Source organism: Nelumbo lutea, chromosome 2 (genome assembly GCF_056320005.1).
Source record: "Nelumbo lutea isolate HS-2025 chromosome 2, American lotus-T2T, whole genome shotgun sequence".
In the NCBI taxonomy this organism is placed as follows: Eukaryota; Viridiplantae; Streptophyta; class Magnoliopsida; order Proteales; family Nelumbonaceae; genus Nelumbo; species Nelumbo lutea.
In genome coordinates, this window is record NC_142685.1 from 101,091,346 (window position 1) to 101,106,905 (window position 15,560).

Consider the following 15,560-nt stretch of genomic DNA (forward strand, 5'->3'; position numbering starts at 1 on the left):
TGAATGGATGAGCCTTTTGGCGTTTTCCAAAAAGAAAAAAAAAATACAACTTACACTAGGGTAAATTTTTGAAACCTTCCCTGAAGTTTCTGACTATTGCCGAAACTTCCCCTAAAGTTTAGTAATTGCATTCACCTCCCCTAAACTTTTGAACTTTCTAATACAGTTGCAAGTAGACCCCCTTGGTAAAATTTTCTAAAAAAGCATGAAAATGTTTAAAATACCCGTGCACTACTTTGAGGCTGATTTTTACAGGAAAAACAACACAAACCTGATGAACAACAGAAGCAAAGAGAATTAAAGTTGTAGCTTTACCTTTGTGTGATTGATGTAAAGGGCAAATTTGGAAAACAAATCAATTTTGGAAAAAAGATTGGAAGGACTTGGGGTAGTGATTCATATGAAGAAAAATTTGAAAAATAAACATTTTTTTAAAGTAACTGTATAGGTATTTTAGACATTTTCATGCCTTTTTTTAGAAGATTTTACTAGAGGGGGTCTACTTGCAACTATATCAAAAAATTCAGGGGAGGTAATTGCAATTACCAAATTTCAAGAGAGATTTCAACAATTTACCCAAGAAAAAAAGGTTAGATCTCCTTCTAACAAATGCATTCCAACACCCTTACAAGACGATCTGACACCACACATCTAGTACAAGAGTTGGGATTTTCTACCAATAAAACACGTTCCAACAAATGGTGAAACGGTGTTGGATAAACTTGGTAGGGGGTTGGGACGTGTTTTGTTGGCTGGTGATCCATGTCAGATGATGGTGTTGGAACGTGTTTTGTTGGTAGGAAAGTCTAAGCCCTTGGAAAATTTACATAAATCAAAATAATTTTTTATTTTCAACCAATGAACAACAAACACGAGGGATTCTCTATGTAAACGCTCCCATCGGATCATCTGATCATCACCAAATTCTTCCGATTCCAGCAAAAAAATTTCATGCTTGAGGTCATGAAAAGTGTGCTAAGTAATAATGGACTCTTTAATTACAGAATTTGCCCAAAAACCAGAAGTTGAACCGACTAGCAGTTGAGATGCTCTCGGTCCCAAAATTCCAAAATTTCTATTATAGGAAAGCCGTAAAGCAGACATTTAATTATTGTTTTATTTTCAAAGAATCAATGAAAAAGAAGCAAAACGAAAGCGTACACCAATTTAAAATAATTAAATATTAAAAGTTTCCAATAAATGGGAAAAAGTTGGTACGTCCTGCGTCGAATGGGTCCTCTTTCCCTCCAAAAACAGCAAACAACCATCAAGTTCAACGCTCTCTCTCTCTATAATGGTGAAAGTTTTACTATAAATAGGACAGAGAGATATGGGTTTATTATGGATTCGGAGATGGTAATAGTAAATTCTCTAAATGTGGCAAAGTACGCTTACACACAGATTTCGAGGCAATGGCCATGCAGTATTACCGTTTCTAGGCATTTTGTCATTCTGGGCAAATACTCTCTCTCACCCTTCTATCTTCTGCGTTCTATATTTGGCCACTCTTTCTATTTTCCTTCTTTGTCACCTCAGAAGTTTAGACAATTCAGAAACATGGCTATATACAGATATGACTAGAAACAGAGAAAGAGAGAGAGAGGGGGGAGAGAAAGTTTGCTGTTTGTAGTTTTGGTTTTCCTTCTCTCTTGCTCTGATTTTTGGTTTGGTAGTTTGGTGGTTGGATGAGAGGAGGGCAGAATCGAGTTGTAGGGAGAAATGGGTAGAGGGAAGATTGAAATAAAGAGGATTGAGAATGCCACTAGCAGGCAAGTCACCTTCTCTAAGCGTCGTGCTGGGTTGCTTAAGAAGGCCCAGGAGTTATCAATTTTATGCGATGCCGAGGTTGCTCTCATTATCTTTTCCAGCAGTGGCAAGCTCTTCGAGTTTGCTAGTTCTAGGTATGTTTTTTTTTTTTCTTTTTGTGAGCACATTTGTTTTTCAAATTTGTTGGTGTTTATGTAATTTGAATCGATAGAGATTTTTAAATACATTCAAATTTTATTGGTGTTTTCATGTTTTATTTATTATTTCTGATCTTCTACGTAGTTATCAGTGTGACTCATTCTCTGAAAGATTAGATGCATTTTAAGATATTCAATTTTGGGTTTCATAATTAGAAGAGTTAAGTCACTGAATTTTGTTATTACTGCAACATGTTTCAAGATCCCTTTCATATAAAATCCTTCCCAAAAGTTTTAAGGACATGATTTTTGATAGGTTGGAGCAAAACTCTGCTTTCTAGAAAGGTTTTCAAGGGGGTTACTACAATAATTTGTACTGAGCTTCTTTTCATAACGCTTTTGAAGAACTTTGTTCTCCTCTTGGGAATTTCATGGACTGTACTTTTATTGGGGAAGCATTATTCAAGAATAAAAGTATCTAAAGTACCTACCTACCTCTTGATCACTGTATCTAAATAAATTATAGACATAAACATGAGAATTCCCTGCCCATGGTTATTGATATAGTCAATCTATTTCTTCCATATCCAACATGCACTGCTATTTCAAAGAAGAGCACTTCTTTGATCCCCGTGCACCTTTCTTTCATTTTTCTATGATCCCTGTGCCCATGGTTATTGATATAGCCTATTGCTGGTTTGCTATTCATCCACCTGTGGTCCTGTGCTTTGAATTTTGTTATGCAAGTAAGATAATGTTAGTTTAGCTATTACCTTGCATAAAAGAGGCAGCATTTCACTCTCTCCTCTTTTGTGGAGTCTCAAGCTTTTGCATTCCACTCAAAGCCTTTGTTTTTTATTTTCAATTATGCCCCTGCCTCACCTTAATTGACTATTTCTTCATGGTTTCCCATTCCTGTTTTCACTTCTGTTTCCACCCTTGTCACTTTTATGTCCATCCTCTCTCTCTCTCTCTCTCTCTCTCTCTCTCAAGAGATTGCATGTCTGTTCCACATGGCTAGTTGGCCAAAATATGCCAGAAATCATGGCTTTCAAAATTAATTTGATAGGTTAGTTTCCTATTTCTAGTACCACTATAGGATGAAGTGTTATAATCTGTGCAGAGCCACTAAGAAAGCATCTCAAATAGTATTCAAATGCATTATTAGCTTTTGTATTTCGGAAACTTAATAATCTTCAAATGTCTTTATTTTTTTTGTTTCTGAAGCATGAAGCGAACACTTTCTAGATACAACAAATGCCTGGATTGTTCTGAGACAGCAATAGTTGAGTATGAAGTTGAGGTACTGATTTATTTTGTTCTTGTAACATATGAAATCATTATATGCTTTCCCTCTCTGGTGCATTATACATGACATTCCTTATAGGCTTTTTAAGGTTATCGTTTGATTTTTATTTTTGTTTCCGTTTCCATTATATTCTTTTCTTTCTTTTTCCTAGTACCTTCTTTGATCAAATCATTCCCACTTCAATACCTCCTAGCTAATATGTTTTTTTTGTATAAGGAATAATATAAACAAAATAATCATAAATCATGCATATTATAAAATCTAATAAATTGACCCTGGCCTTTTGAACTTGCTATGTTAGGTCTATTAAACCATAACAAGTTTTCTGATTTTAATCTATGCACCACGAAAATAGTTATAGCACCTCCACAAAGTCCTCGGTTCCATGTTTGAGGTTTCATGTTTCTCATACAATTATAACATGGATCTCTAACTAAAAGCAAATTATTTCACTTTCTTTTTTGTTTGTTTTTCAAACTCCTCTAACATGGGACTCTTGGTTCTTTCAGCTTTTGTGAAATGGTCATTGGGAGCTATTTTGAGTGTTGATTTTTAAACCTTACAGTGATACACATGTTGATGTTACTTTGCATGATTTTGGTTAAACAAGTTATAGGGTGGGTTTATGTCTTGTGTCGTCAGCTTTGGCCTCATGAATTGATCTTGTAACTTGTATTGAAGAGAAGTGCACCCTATTGATTGGTTCTAATGGAATAGTTTAAACGGATAACCTAGAAGCTTGTTCTCCGTTAAAGATTTTTTAGACCATCTTGGTGGAACCATGAAAAGATGTTTGTGACATCCTTATCAAACCAGGAAAGTCAAACAGAGTAATGTGACTGACAACATTGTGATCCAAAATCAAGTACAACCTCACTAAACTTGTCAAACCAGGAACCAGAGACTGTTTAAGGCCATAAGTACCTTACTTTAACCTGCATGCCATCTCTGCAGTCTGGACACTCTCCCTGAGCAACAAACTTGTGTAGATCTCCATGTAAAAATGCATTTTTTACAATAATGACCGATGAAAAGTTGCAGGAAGTGAATAATAACACAAATAGTTGAAATCTTAGCAACAAGAAAAAACCATTACTCTCTACAGGGTGCAATGCTGCAGTATTGGATGTGCAACACTCTAAGCTGTATAGTTTTCTTGGTACTGGTATTGAGAACCACAACTCTGTACCATATACTTTGTGAAACATGAAACAATAATGGCATAATGCATGACCATTCTGTCAGGGGCAGAGCCAGGATTTTTTGTTAGTGGGCCAAAAGCTAATAAATATGGATTGGGGTGGGTGCAAAGGTGTTAATAAACATAATGGGGGGATATGATGTGGATATAAATGGGGGTGTGGGGATTCTTAAGGCGTAGGGGGGACCATGGCTCCCCTCCACCACCTCCTGGCTCCGCCCCTGCATTCAGTATATGTCCCAGCAAAATAATAAAAGAAAGTTGTAATTTAAGATTATGTAATTAGGATTTAGAAACTGAAATAATGCCAGAGAAAGGGATTGAAAGTTTATTTAGCTATTAATTGTTTATTTTGTCTTCCTAATTTCTTTTTATTTGTGGTTCTTATTAATATGTATCCCTTCTAACAGTTCTTTTTATTCCTAAACAGAAACAACAATCTAAGGAGGTTAACATTCTGAAAGATGAAATTGCAAGGCTAAGGATGGCAAATCGGTATTATCTTCTTTTCAAGTCATGATAATTTGGCAATATTCTGTCACTTGCTTTTGGAATATACAATGCTATCTTCTTAGTATTATCATTTTTTATATTATTTTGTTGTAGGCGGATGATGGGTAAAGAACTGACTGGGTTGAGCTTAAAAGAATTGCAACATCTAGAATATCAATTAAGTGAGGGGATTTTATCTGTGAAGGATAGGAAGGTACTGAGAGATTTTAATATCTGTATCACCATTAGTTATTTTACTGTATTTTTAAGAAGTGTTAATATATTATGCAAAACTATTTAGTACCTTAAAATATGGTTTTATAGAACTTGATTAAAAGGTATACTGTTTCAGGAGCAATTACTGTTGGAACAGCTTGAACAATCAAGATTACAGGTATACCAAATTGTTTTTTGTATCTGGCATTTCAAAATGTTGATCTGATGTTTATCCTAAGGAAATATTGTTTTTTCAATTATTCTTCTATATGATGGAAAACAATAATCATTTTTACACTGTTATATATATATATATATATATATATATATATATATATACTTATTTCTGCTAGTCCAGTATTTAATGCCCTTTTTTGCTAAATGCACTCTTTGTATAGTTGTGATGTTTAGGGAGCATATGCTCAATAATATGGATGAGGATATTTAAATTTGAATACAAATTATTACTTTAGGCCATATAGTTGTGAAGAACCAGTTTTGCCAACAAGAAGGCAAAGGACAAAGAAAAAGAAAATAGGGAGAAGCTATACAACCTCTACATGTAGAAAACAGAAATTGTCATTTCATGCATAGTAAATGTCCATTATCCTAACAGAACTTTACAAACAAAATTATAGAAAGGTGCATAGTTCTTCAAATGGTACATGATCATCATCATCCTGAAAACTAATATGAGGTGCTCATGCATTATGAGAGCTTCTTTTTGAAGGATATCATTTTGTGATTTTTTCATGGATTATCATTTGATGGTTCTACTTATTTACAAATTTCTAAATTGACTATTGATGGCCTAAATGTCGTAGTAGTTTCCTTTCTACCGTTCTATACTAATGAAGGTAAGACTTTCATACCTTCAGTAGTTTCATCATGCATCTGTAGTTCACTATGCTACTACCTTACTGTATCTACTGCACCAGAAGCTTGCCAATTTTGATTTTATTCCAGTGGCTGTAGGATTAATAACATGGTACTGGAATGTCTTGGTCAAGGAAGCTAAGGAAGTTAGTAGCAGCAATTTCATAATTTCAACATGAAGGCCAGTTCTATCTCATTCTGGATTCTGGATAGTTTGCAACAGGATTACTAGTCTTAGGGCAGTAGGCATATTTCTCTGTTCATATGAAACATCATTGGTTAATTTTTATATCTCTTATTTGTATTTTTAGCTGATTTTTATTCTAAGTCGGTTTGGATCAGTGGTTATGTTATCAAGTCCTTCTCCATGGTGTGATTAAATTCATTTATCAAATCGAGTTTCTGGCTTCAGTAAAGAAGGAAAGCCTATTTAAAAGTACAACATATACCAGTCTTGATATCTCTTATTTGTAATTTTAGCTGATTTTTATTCTAAGTCGGTTTGGATCAGTGGTTATGTTATTAAGTCCTCCATGGTGTGATTAAATTCATTTATCAAATTGAGTTTCTGGCTTCAGTAAAGAAGGAAAGCCTATTTAAAAGTACAACATATACCAGTCTTTTGTTCCTATGCCTATTTAGTTGTATTATTTGATTTTACAATAACTTTGGGACATCATGTATGTTTTTCAGTATAACTTTTATGATTAGATTGTTTAGTAAATGAATTTTCTGTCTTCTATTCCACAGGAACAACATGCGTTGCTGGAGAATGAGACTCTGCGTAAGCAGGCAATATCGAAATCATTATTAGTCATGGCATATTTTTTCTTATGAGATATTTATCTTGAATAATGTATCTATATCTGCCCTCAAATTTGTAGGTTGAGGAACTTCGAGGTTTGCTTCCATCAACAGAACGTCCTATCCCACCATATCTTGAATTGCAACCCATGGAGAATAAACATTCTCACATAAAACAGGATATTATAAGTTCAAACATTGGTTGTAATTGCCTATTTGAGAAGCAAGGAGATTCAGACACATCCTTGCACTTAGGGTACTGTTCACTCCTTTATGTGGTATGCACTATGAGTAATTTTTCAAGGGATAATCTTATAAAATCCTTCAGGAATAAATTTTGCAGCAATGCATTTTGGGCCATTAAGAATAGGGAACTAATCACACTTTAAGAACAAGGTGAAGTTTTAAACCATGAATTATAAATAATACAAATCTTAGATTGAATACTACAGTCTAGTTCATTTCACTGTTGAATATAATTGCATCCCTGAGCTTCTAAAATACATTTAATGCTCCCTCAAAGGTGGAATAAATTAAGATTACCTTTTAGATGATAAAATAGAAATATTTAATGCATTTATTTGATCATCATTGCTCTAAAAAAGTTGTGCGAAGTGAAAATGTGATGCCTATTAAAAGAGCTTAGGTATTCCTAGATAAGAAACTTGTACATTACCCAGATAAAATTTTAATCAATGGCAACATTTTAAAGGCTTAAGCCTAGGCTTCACATCCTAGGAATTTACCACTGAACAAGTGTGGCTAGAATGTAGGACTGCACATTCAAGGTACTGTACTATTACAAGAGGAGAGGTTCTCTTTCTTTCTTCTTTTCTTGTCTTTTTCTTTTCTTTTTGATAAGCCAAGATGAGAGGTTCCCTTCAAGCTTTATTGGTCTCGTGAATAATTTCATTCCAATCTACTTGGTTTTCTGTGATGGGTTGGGTGTTTCAACCTGTAGGCCAGATATACATTGGCAATCATATCCATCTATAATCTGATTGGGTTTGGGTGCAATTTCTGAATGTATTGGTCCCCATTATAGTATTCTAGATTTTCCTCTATTTCCATCCTTGGGATAAAATTAGGGCTGTCAATGGACTCTAAAAGTCTGATACCCAACTCGACTCCAAATCCAATTATTCTGCATTTGAATGTTAGAACTTCCATCCGATTAATAGATCAGATGCAGATTTAGTTCCATCCAATCCAATTAAAATCTGAGTCCGATAAAAATTTATTATTTTATATATAATATAATTTTGTACATATATTTATATTATATACAATTATATAAAGTTTAATAATTTATATTTATATACATTATTTTACATGTATAAGTTAATATAATTAGTTTTTATTATCTTTTTATGTTTGTCATTTTAAACACAATAATATGGATGTGAATTAAATCTGAATTTGACATATCAGATTTTGGATTGGATTCAGATCCAAAGGTCTGATAATCGGATCAGAAGCAGATGTAGCTGGATCCAATCCAATTACAGCCCTAGCCCCTAGGTAAAATTGAGTCCCCTTTATTTTTCTTAATTGGCCAATGCTCTTGGGTGTCACAGTGGTTCCTTGCTGACCAAGTACCTGGGATTGCCTTTAGGGACTCCTTATAGATCCTCAGCCATCTGGAGTCTTATAGATGAGAGGTTCAGTAGGAAATTGGCAGGGTGGAAGCAGTCATATTTATCCAAGGGAGGAAAGCTCACACTTATCCAGAGAACCCTTTCTAAACTGCTTGTTTACTTTATGTCTCTCTTTAGTCTACCAGCAGAGGTAACTCAAATTTTAGAGAAGCTTCACAGGGATTTCTTGTGGCATGGGCTGAATGATGAGAAGAAGATCCACTGGGTGTCTTGGGATTGGGTTTATGAACCAAAACAGAGGGGAGGAGCTGGAGCCGGACAGTTGTGTGGTATGAACAACGCATTGTTATGCAAGTGGCTATGGAGATTTGGTGTAGAGCTTGAAAGTTTGTGGTGACAAGTGATAGCACGTAAATATGGTGTGGCCAACAATGAGTGGGAAGCTGGTGACCCTCAATTGTCATACGGTTTTAGCCTGTGGAGAGGAATAATGGGACACATGGACTTTTTTGTTGGCAATACCAAACTGAAACCTGGAGCTGGGGATTGAACATTTATTTTGGAAGGATGTGTGGTGCTCCTAGAGGCCCTTGTGTGAAGAATATCCAAGTCTGTTCTCTATTTCCTCTAACAAAGGAAGCTGTAGTGGAAGATTGTTTTTAGATACTGGGTTCTCAGCCAGTTTGGTTCCCCTCTTTTCAAAGGAACTTAAATGACTGGGAGGTGGAGGATCTTAGTTCTTTACTGGATTGGGGACAGCCCGGGTCTTTTTTCATCTAAGTCCTGCTACAATCTGTTGCTGTTGCATTCACTTCCCACTGTCCCTTGGGCCTGGTTATGGAAAGACAAAGCTCCACGCAAGGTGGCTTTCTTTTCTGGACTGCATCAATGGACAAGGCTTTAAAAACTGATAATCTCCTAATTAGAGGCATTCTGGTAGAGGGCTTGTGCTGTTAATAAGACTCTGAGCAGGAGTCAGTGAATCATCTGTTACTTCACTGCTCGTTTACCTATTCAGTGTGGGCACATTTTCTTCAGCTGTTCTCCAGAAGTTGGGTGATTCCCCCCTATTTTCTATCTTTATTGGCTTATTGGTCCTCAGCGGGTTTTTCTCCTAGATGAAAAGTTTTATGGGGTCTTCTTGCCCTTGCTCTCTGCTGGAGGGTCGAAGGAGAGGAACAGCCGAATTTTTGAAAATAAGGCTGCTGCCCTTGAAGGTGTTATCAGAAAAATAGAGTGTTTGTTGGAGCGTTGGTGAAGATTTTAGCTCCTTTCAAAGACACCATATTGGACAGTTTTTTTTAATAGCTGGAATTCTATCATTTTTTGTTGTAGTTACTTTTTGTATAGTTGGAGGTTAAAGATATATCTGTAAATAACCTTTTTGTACAAGATCTTGAGGGTGGCTCACCCTCCTTTTCATTGAATGAAATACTTTTACACTTGCTTATCAAAAAAAAAAAAATTCACTGTCCCTTCTCACCCTCTGTTTTACATTCATCTCAACAGATTCCATTTCAAAGTAGTTCAACCCCAAGTTTTGAAATTTCTATTTACATTTTGCCTTTGCAATCTTGTTTTATGAAAATTCATGACTATTTCTTTGGATTATTGTTTAATCTTGATCTATTTATGATCTTTTCTACATTATTGTTTTCTTCCTTGATTTTTTTTTTCTGAATTTTTGATCCCTTTATAGCTTAAAGTTTCTGTGAATCTGTAATAAGGCAGGGCTTTACGCCAATGACACAATAGTGAGATTACACATCTTGGGTTTGGGTTCATAAAATTATTTTCTTCTTTTTTCCTTTTCAATTTTTTCCCTGCTTTGGTTTGATTTGTGTCTGGGTTGATGTTTCCCAACCAGAGAACTATTGGTTATGTTTAAGCATATATTTGGCCCAACCTAGTTCATTGGTACCCATATTAATAAGACAAGGAAGTCTATTATCATATCTCAAAACCTTGATTTCTGTAATAGACCCTTGTTACTGTTATTCAAACTTGGGTATATATGACAAAGTGTGACAAATTTAATATCTGACAGAGAAGTTATATGGAAATGAATTTGATTTATCATTAGTAATTAGAGGTGCAAGTCATTGGGCTTCCAGAAAGGAAGATTCTTGGTGAAGCTAAACGTACAAAATTTTTGAGTTGTATGTTTATTATGTTTTAAAGGGGTTCTGAAAGCTTTTATTATCATATCTTCTTGTAAGTGTCTAGTTAACTCACTGTAACCAATGAGAACATGTATTTCCTCAATGCTGAACTCTAATGTAGACATTCTACAACGGGCAACCTTTTCCTCACCGTGTTCTCATTCTAGTAACTAAAAGTTTGGTAAATGGATGCAACTTTACATTTATTTTACATAGCTTTCCATATTTAAATTAACATTTGAAAATATTACTCAACAATATAATTTTGTTTTATGTGTGGCATCTTATGTTTGTATTCCTTATAACTGATGAGGAGTTGGTAATTATAATTCAAATGAGCAAACTAACTTTCCTAGTTACACGTTTCCCTAATACACCATCAGAAGGTTAACCACATTTAGTCATTATTTTTCATCTGTACACAGATTTGATGTTCTGTGCATCTTTATCTTTAATTTAGGAATTGAATTCTTCACTGGAAATATGTTTCCTATATATATTAAAGATAGATGTGCCATTTGGAACTTAACAGATCTATGCATGTATGCAATCATGTGTTTTCTGGACCGGGAGCACTAGGACTTTTTTTTTTCTTGTTCATGCAGATATATTTTGAAAACATGGGACCCAAGTTAGTTGTCTAAACTGTTCTAATGTTAAAATAGTCTTTTGACAATCTTACGTACATCAACTCGGGTATAGGTATTTTGCTTGTAATGTGATATGATGGCCTGCCTATATGCTGTATCATTTCTCAATGGATGATACAAATAAACTAGTTGGTAAAGTCTTCTCTAAGGTTATCCTCTGACAATTAACAACTGCCCCACTTGCTAACTGACAAGAAAATGAAAGAAAAGAACACTTGGTTGCCAAACCTAATCTGTTATGATCAGTTCAAATTAAGACCAAAGTTGGTTTTTTGGGCTCAATACTAATTAAGATCTTAGTTGGTATAGCTGGGATCAACTTAAGTGTCACCCAATCTAAGCTGTTAGTTGATTTTTGGACTTTTTATTGATAGCCTTAATTAACAATTTCACTTTTCTTTCTTTTTTTTTTCTTTTGTTTTGTTGGTGACTTGATTTTGGAACATTGAGCATAATCTTTTTTAATGAGATCTCTCAATTACATGGTTATAGGCCAGATTATATGCATATTTTTTGCTGTAATCTACTCTGTGTTTCTTGATGAATGTAAGGTTTCCATTAGAGATCTGATTACAGTTTTTGCTTAGTTTTCTTGTGGCTGGATAGTAGGCCTTTGAAAAGACCAATAATGATTAAATATGTGTGTCACCAAGTATCAGTTTAGATGGCTTTATAGTTTGTCATGTTTATGGATGACCAATTACTGCACCAGTGAGGAGTGAATTGGTGAAGTAGAAGGCTCTAAAAGAGCAAGGGGAGACCAATGAAAATGTGGTCCAAAGTGAAAATGATTTAATGTCTTATAATTTATCAGAAAACATGTCTCTTGATTAGAGCACAATGGTAGAAAAGGACTTCTGTAGCCAACCCCAAATAGTTGGGATTAAGGCTGAGTTGTTGAGTTATGTGACACACATAGTAAGCAGTTATTTTATTAGAATTCATTTGGTTGTATTTTCTCCCAGATTACCATCAGATAGCTGTCGCAAGAGAAAAGCACCTGAGGCATCTATTTCCAATGACTCGAGGACTGAAATTGCTCCCTCCTGATACATCCGTTGAGGTGCCCCTGCTTGAAATGAGATGAAAAACCCTGTCTTCAAAGCATCTTTTTAGCCAGACCAAAAATATGCTTGTTATATTACATCTAAATCATTGTTGCAATGGAGCTGGTGATGTATCTCTTTTGCAGAGGGAGACTGGTTTTTTGTAGGATTATTATGAAATATTTATTGATTCAGGTCATTTGATCCTTTTTGACTTTATGGGCTGGGGCCATTTGCAGAATGCAGGTTCTTTTTGCTTGTGCTGTGATTTGTATATTTAAGGTGCTCTATGGTTCTTTCTTTTCACCTTTCTTCTTGAGTTTTTCCCTGAACTTGGTGTATATTTTTGCACCGTGACAATCTTTGTAGAATTATTGCAAATAAATGCATTATGAGTTCAAGATACAATTCTCAAGGTCTTATGTTTCTTATTCCATCCAGATTTTAGTAATTTGTTATCGTAGTTATTTATTTTGCAGTAATAGTTGTTTATGATAAGAGGTCTCCTTTCGTAGTTGGTCATGAAATGATCAGTATATGAATACGTTCAGAACATTTGGTTGAGGTAATGTAATCATCTTTTAGGAGAAAAACCCTCACAGATAACTAGAATTTTTTGTAGAGCAGGCATTTGAATTGAATGGTAAAACCTGGGTGCTGACAAGTTTGGGGTTCTAGTTCGAAAGAGGCTACTCTGTGCCGGAAAATGCCACATGTTAGGTCTGTATCCTGTCTACTCCTCCCAAGACCCTGAATATTCTTGACCAAACATTAGGAAATGACCCTTGGCACATTTAAGTTCTGGCACTGGCACACCTTGCAGCTGCTTTTACATCTTCAATCCTTGTTTGATACACATCCTCTTCTAGAGTGTCATTATGAGGGATTGAGTTTGATTGGGCATGTTCGTAACACATTCTCTTCTAGAGAATCCATCTATTGCTTGCTTGGGTTGTTTCCCTCCCTTAAATTATTGTTTTTGTGTTCTGTTCAGGGAATACAAATGATCAAAGGATTTTTGAAAAATTCATGAATCCTAAGAAAAAAAAAAAAAATCATGTATCAGCAAACAAACCAACAATCTCCAATGAAATTGAGATTACAATCAAGTTATTTGGAATTAGTCATTTTGAAAAGAGGATCTTTTAAGACAAAACTACAACTCATTGTCTAGTAGAGTACACCTGATGAAGTCTATCAGTGTTGAATTTTCTTATGTATACAGAAAAACATATTGGTACTTACAAAAAGAAAAATAATTAATATGTACAAGAACAAAGTTGGCTGCATCTCTATTGTTTCCTTTGCTGAAGAGAATTGAGCAAATCATTTCTCCCCATCAAAACCTCCGAGAACAACTGATCCACTTCCTCGCCAACACCCTCCAACAGCTTCCCCAGAACCTCCACCCTTCTTTGCAATTCTTTCTCTGCGTTGCTGCTCTGTCCACTGCCTATAGCAACAATAAGCTGACCCACTCCCTCGTTCACATCTCTCACCTCCCTCAGCATGCTCCCACTCTTTATTATCTCCTCACAAACTTTTAAATCTGAACTGATCAGCGAAAAGTTTCCAAACTCACCAGCTGCTTTTCTTATCTCCAAACAAGCCTGAACATCTCCACATAGACTGACTGCTACAACCCCACATAGAGAAAACACAACGCTCTTAATCATCGCCAAAGCTTGATGGATAATCCAGTCTTTTCCCGAGCAATACCTCTCCTGTCCGTTATCTTCATTCTCTTCTCCATGCCTGTGATTCTTGTTAAAATCAAAAGACCGTATTGCTTTCAGACGTTCCATTGCAGCAGCAGGTGAATCCTCCATAAGGCTCAAGGCATGAGATATCGCCATACGAGCTTGAGCCAGATGAGAAAGACAAGAAGTAATAGAGTTGAGAAGTTCCAGCAACCTTAAGCTATCAGCGAGATACCCTTCGACGGAAGCAAGTTCCCAACTACTGATTGGGTAGTCGATGTCAGCTACAAGCTTGGCGAACGCCTTCTTCGTAGTAGGTAGAAGCTGTAAACATTGCCGAATCCATGGCAAGGTCAGGATTTCTGAGCTGGGTTTGGACTGTAAAGAGAGTTGAAGCAAACCTTTCGATATCTCATCTTCAAAAGCATGTAGAGAAGCCGAGAATACCTCCTGGCCATGGTGGTGGTGATTCTCCAGTTTGAAGGAGGGCTTGAGAGAGCGGCTTAGCCTTTGCACCAAGAGAACCATGACAAACACAAAAAGCAGGAAGACTTTTAAGTTTTAACTGAGATGGTTTGGGATGCTCTGATCAGTCAGTGTGGCGGCCTTTATATGAGTTTGGCTTTTGGCAAGTGGGTGTCATGTCATCCGTTGCTTCAACCAGAACAAAACCAGGTCGTCGGAAAACCAACCTATGCGCCCCATTGGAAGACCAGAAAATAGGTGGACGATTGGCGGGCGGTCAACTCAACTGTTCTTGTTTATATCCTGTGCTCTCAGTTGGGGGCCCGTTCTAGTGTTGCGCTCACGCAACGTGTCGGAGCAGTGTTAGGGGCTGGGGCCGTGTTTGGATTAGATTCTCAGTAACGCTTGCCAATTCAGGTTCTGGTAAACTGCTTGTATGCGCCCCGTGGGCTTATTTAATGTGTCAGTTCCGGTTTTGATCAGACGGGTTGGATGACAAACCCGATCATCTAGACTAATTCCACAACTTTTTGAATTGGGTAATAGAAGAGCAGATATCCGGATTGTTGGGTTCGGGTCGAGAGGGCCCAAGCCTTTTGCTCCGACAGATGGGCGGTTTGGCTATAGGTTGGCCAATTGTGACGTTGCTGTCAATTGGTGGTGGTCATCTTTTGATCAGACTTATCCATACTTGAGTAGAGTTCCTTGGTTGATAAGCAATTTGGCTTCTTGGACAATTTAAGCTAGCTCTGCATCGATAGGACAATGTGGCCAATCTGGACCGTCTATAGTGGCGTCAAGACAAAAGCTCTAGTCTTTTGTTTATTAGAACCGGAAGTATCCAGAAAAGGGGGAGGGGATTGGTTTGACCACGTGGCAAGAACTTTTGGGCTGAAGCTTGCTCATGAATAAAGGGTAAAGATAATAAGGACAGGTCAGTCAAGTGGGTTGCTTTTTTAGCCGACTGGATGATTTTTTGTTTTTTTTTTTTTGTTTTTAATAAAAAAACGAGTGCCAAATCAGCAAAAGCAAATAATAGGAATGTCTTTGGTATAAGGCCGGAGACTTCATAGTTAATACTTGCCACCTGTTGAAGTATAAGAGGTGGATAAGTGTACAGTGTTTTATCAATTATAG

The 15,560-nt window shown here is 36.2% G+C and overlaps 2 protein-coding genes across 3 annotated transcripts; one reads left to right on the forward strand and one right to left on the reverse strand.

Annotated features, from left to right (window-relative positions):
* Nucleotides 1-1,452: 1,452 nt before the first annotated feature.
* On the forward strand, nt 1,453-12,666 carry LOC148872341 (agamous-like MADS-box protein AGL15). Of its 2 annotated transcripts, none has more exons than XM_088970576.1 (8): nt 1,453-1,901; nt 3,132-3,207; nt 4,845-4,909; nt 5,021-5,120; nt 5,259-5,300; nt 6,749-6,790; nt 6,883-7,058; nt 12,178-12,666. In XM_088970576.1, the coding sequence occupies exons 1-8, from the start codon at nt 1,720-1,722 to the stop codon at nt 12,260-12,262; spliced, it is 768 nt and encodes a 255-aa protein (XP_088826702.1). In that variant the 5' UTR covers nt 1,453-1,719; the 3' UTR covers nt 12,263-12,666. The 2 variants fall into 2 exon arrangements, with proteins under 2 accessions (XP_088826702.1, XP_088826703.1); XM_088970577.1 differs by having other exon boundaries at nt 6,883-6,898.
* Nucleotides 12,667-13,351: 685 nt separating this feature from the next.
* On the reverse strand, nt 13,352-14,694 carry LOC148872342 (protein BPS1, chloroplastic-like). The gene is made up of 2 exons (XM_088967701.1): nt 14,406-14,694; nt 13,352-14,282 (listed from the first exon to the last, which is right to left on the reverse strand). Exons 1-2 carry the CDS (start codon nt 14,484-14,486, stop codon nt 13,551-13,553), a joined length of 813 nt encoding a protein of 270 aa, XP_088823827.1. The 5' UTR covers nt 14,487-14,694; the 3' UTR covers nt 13,352-13,550.
* Nucleotides 14,695-15,560: the final 866 nt, after the last annotated feature.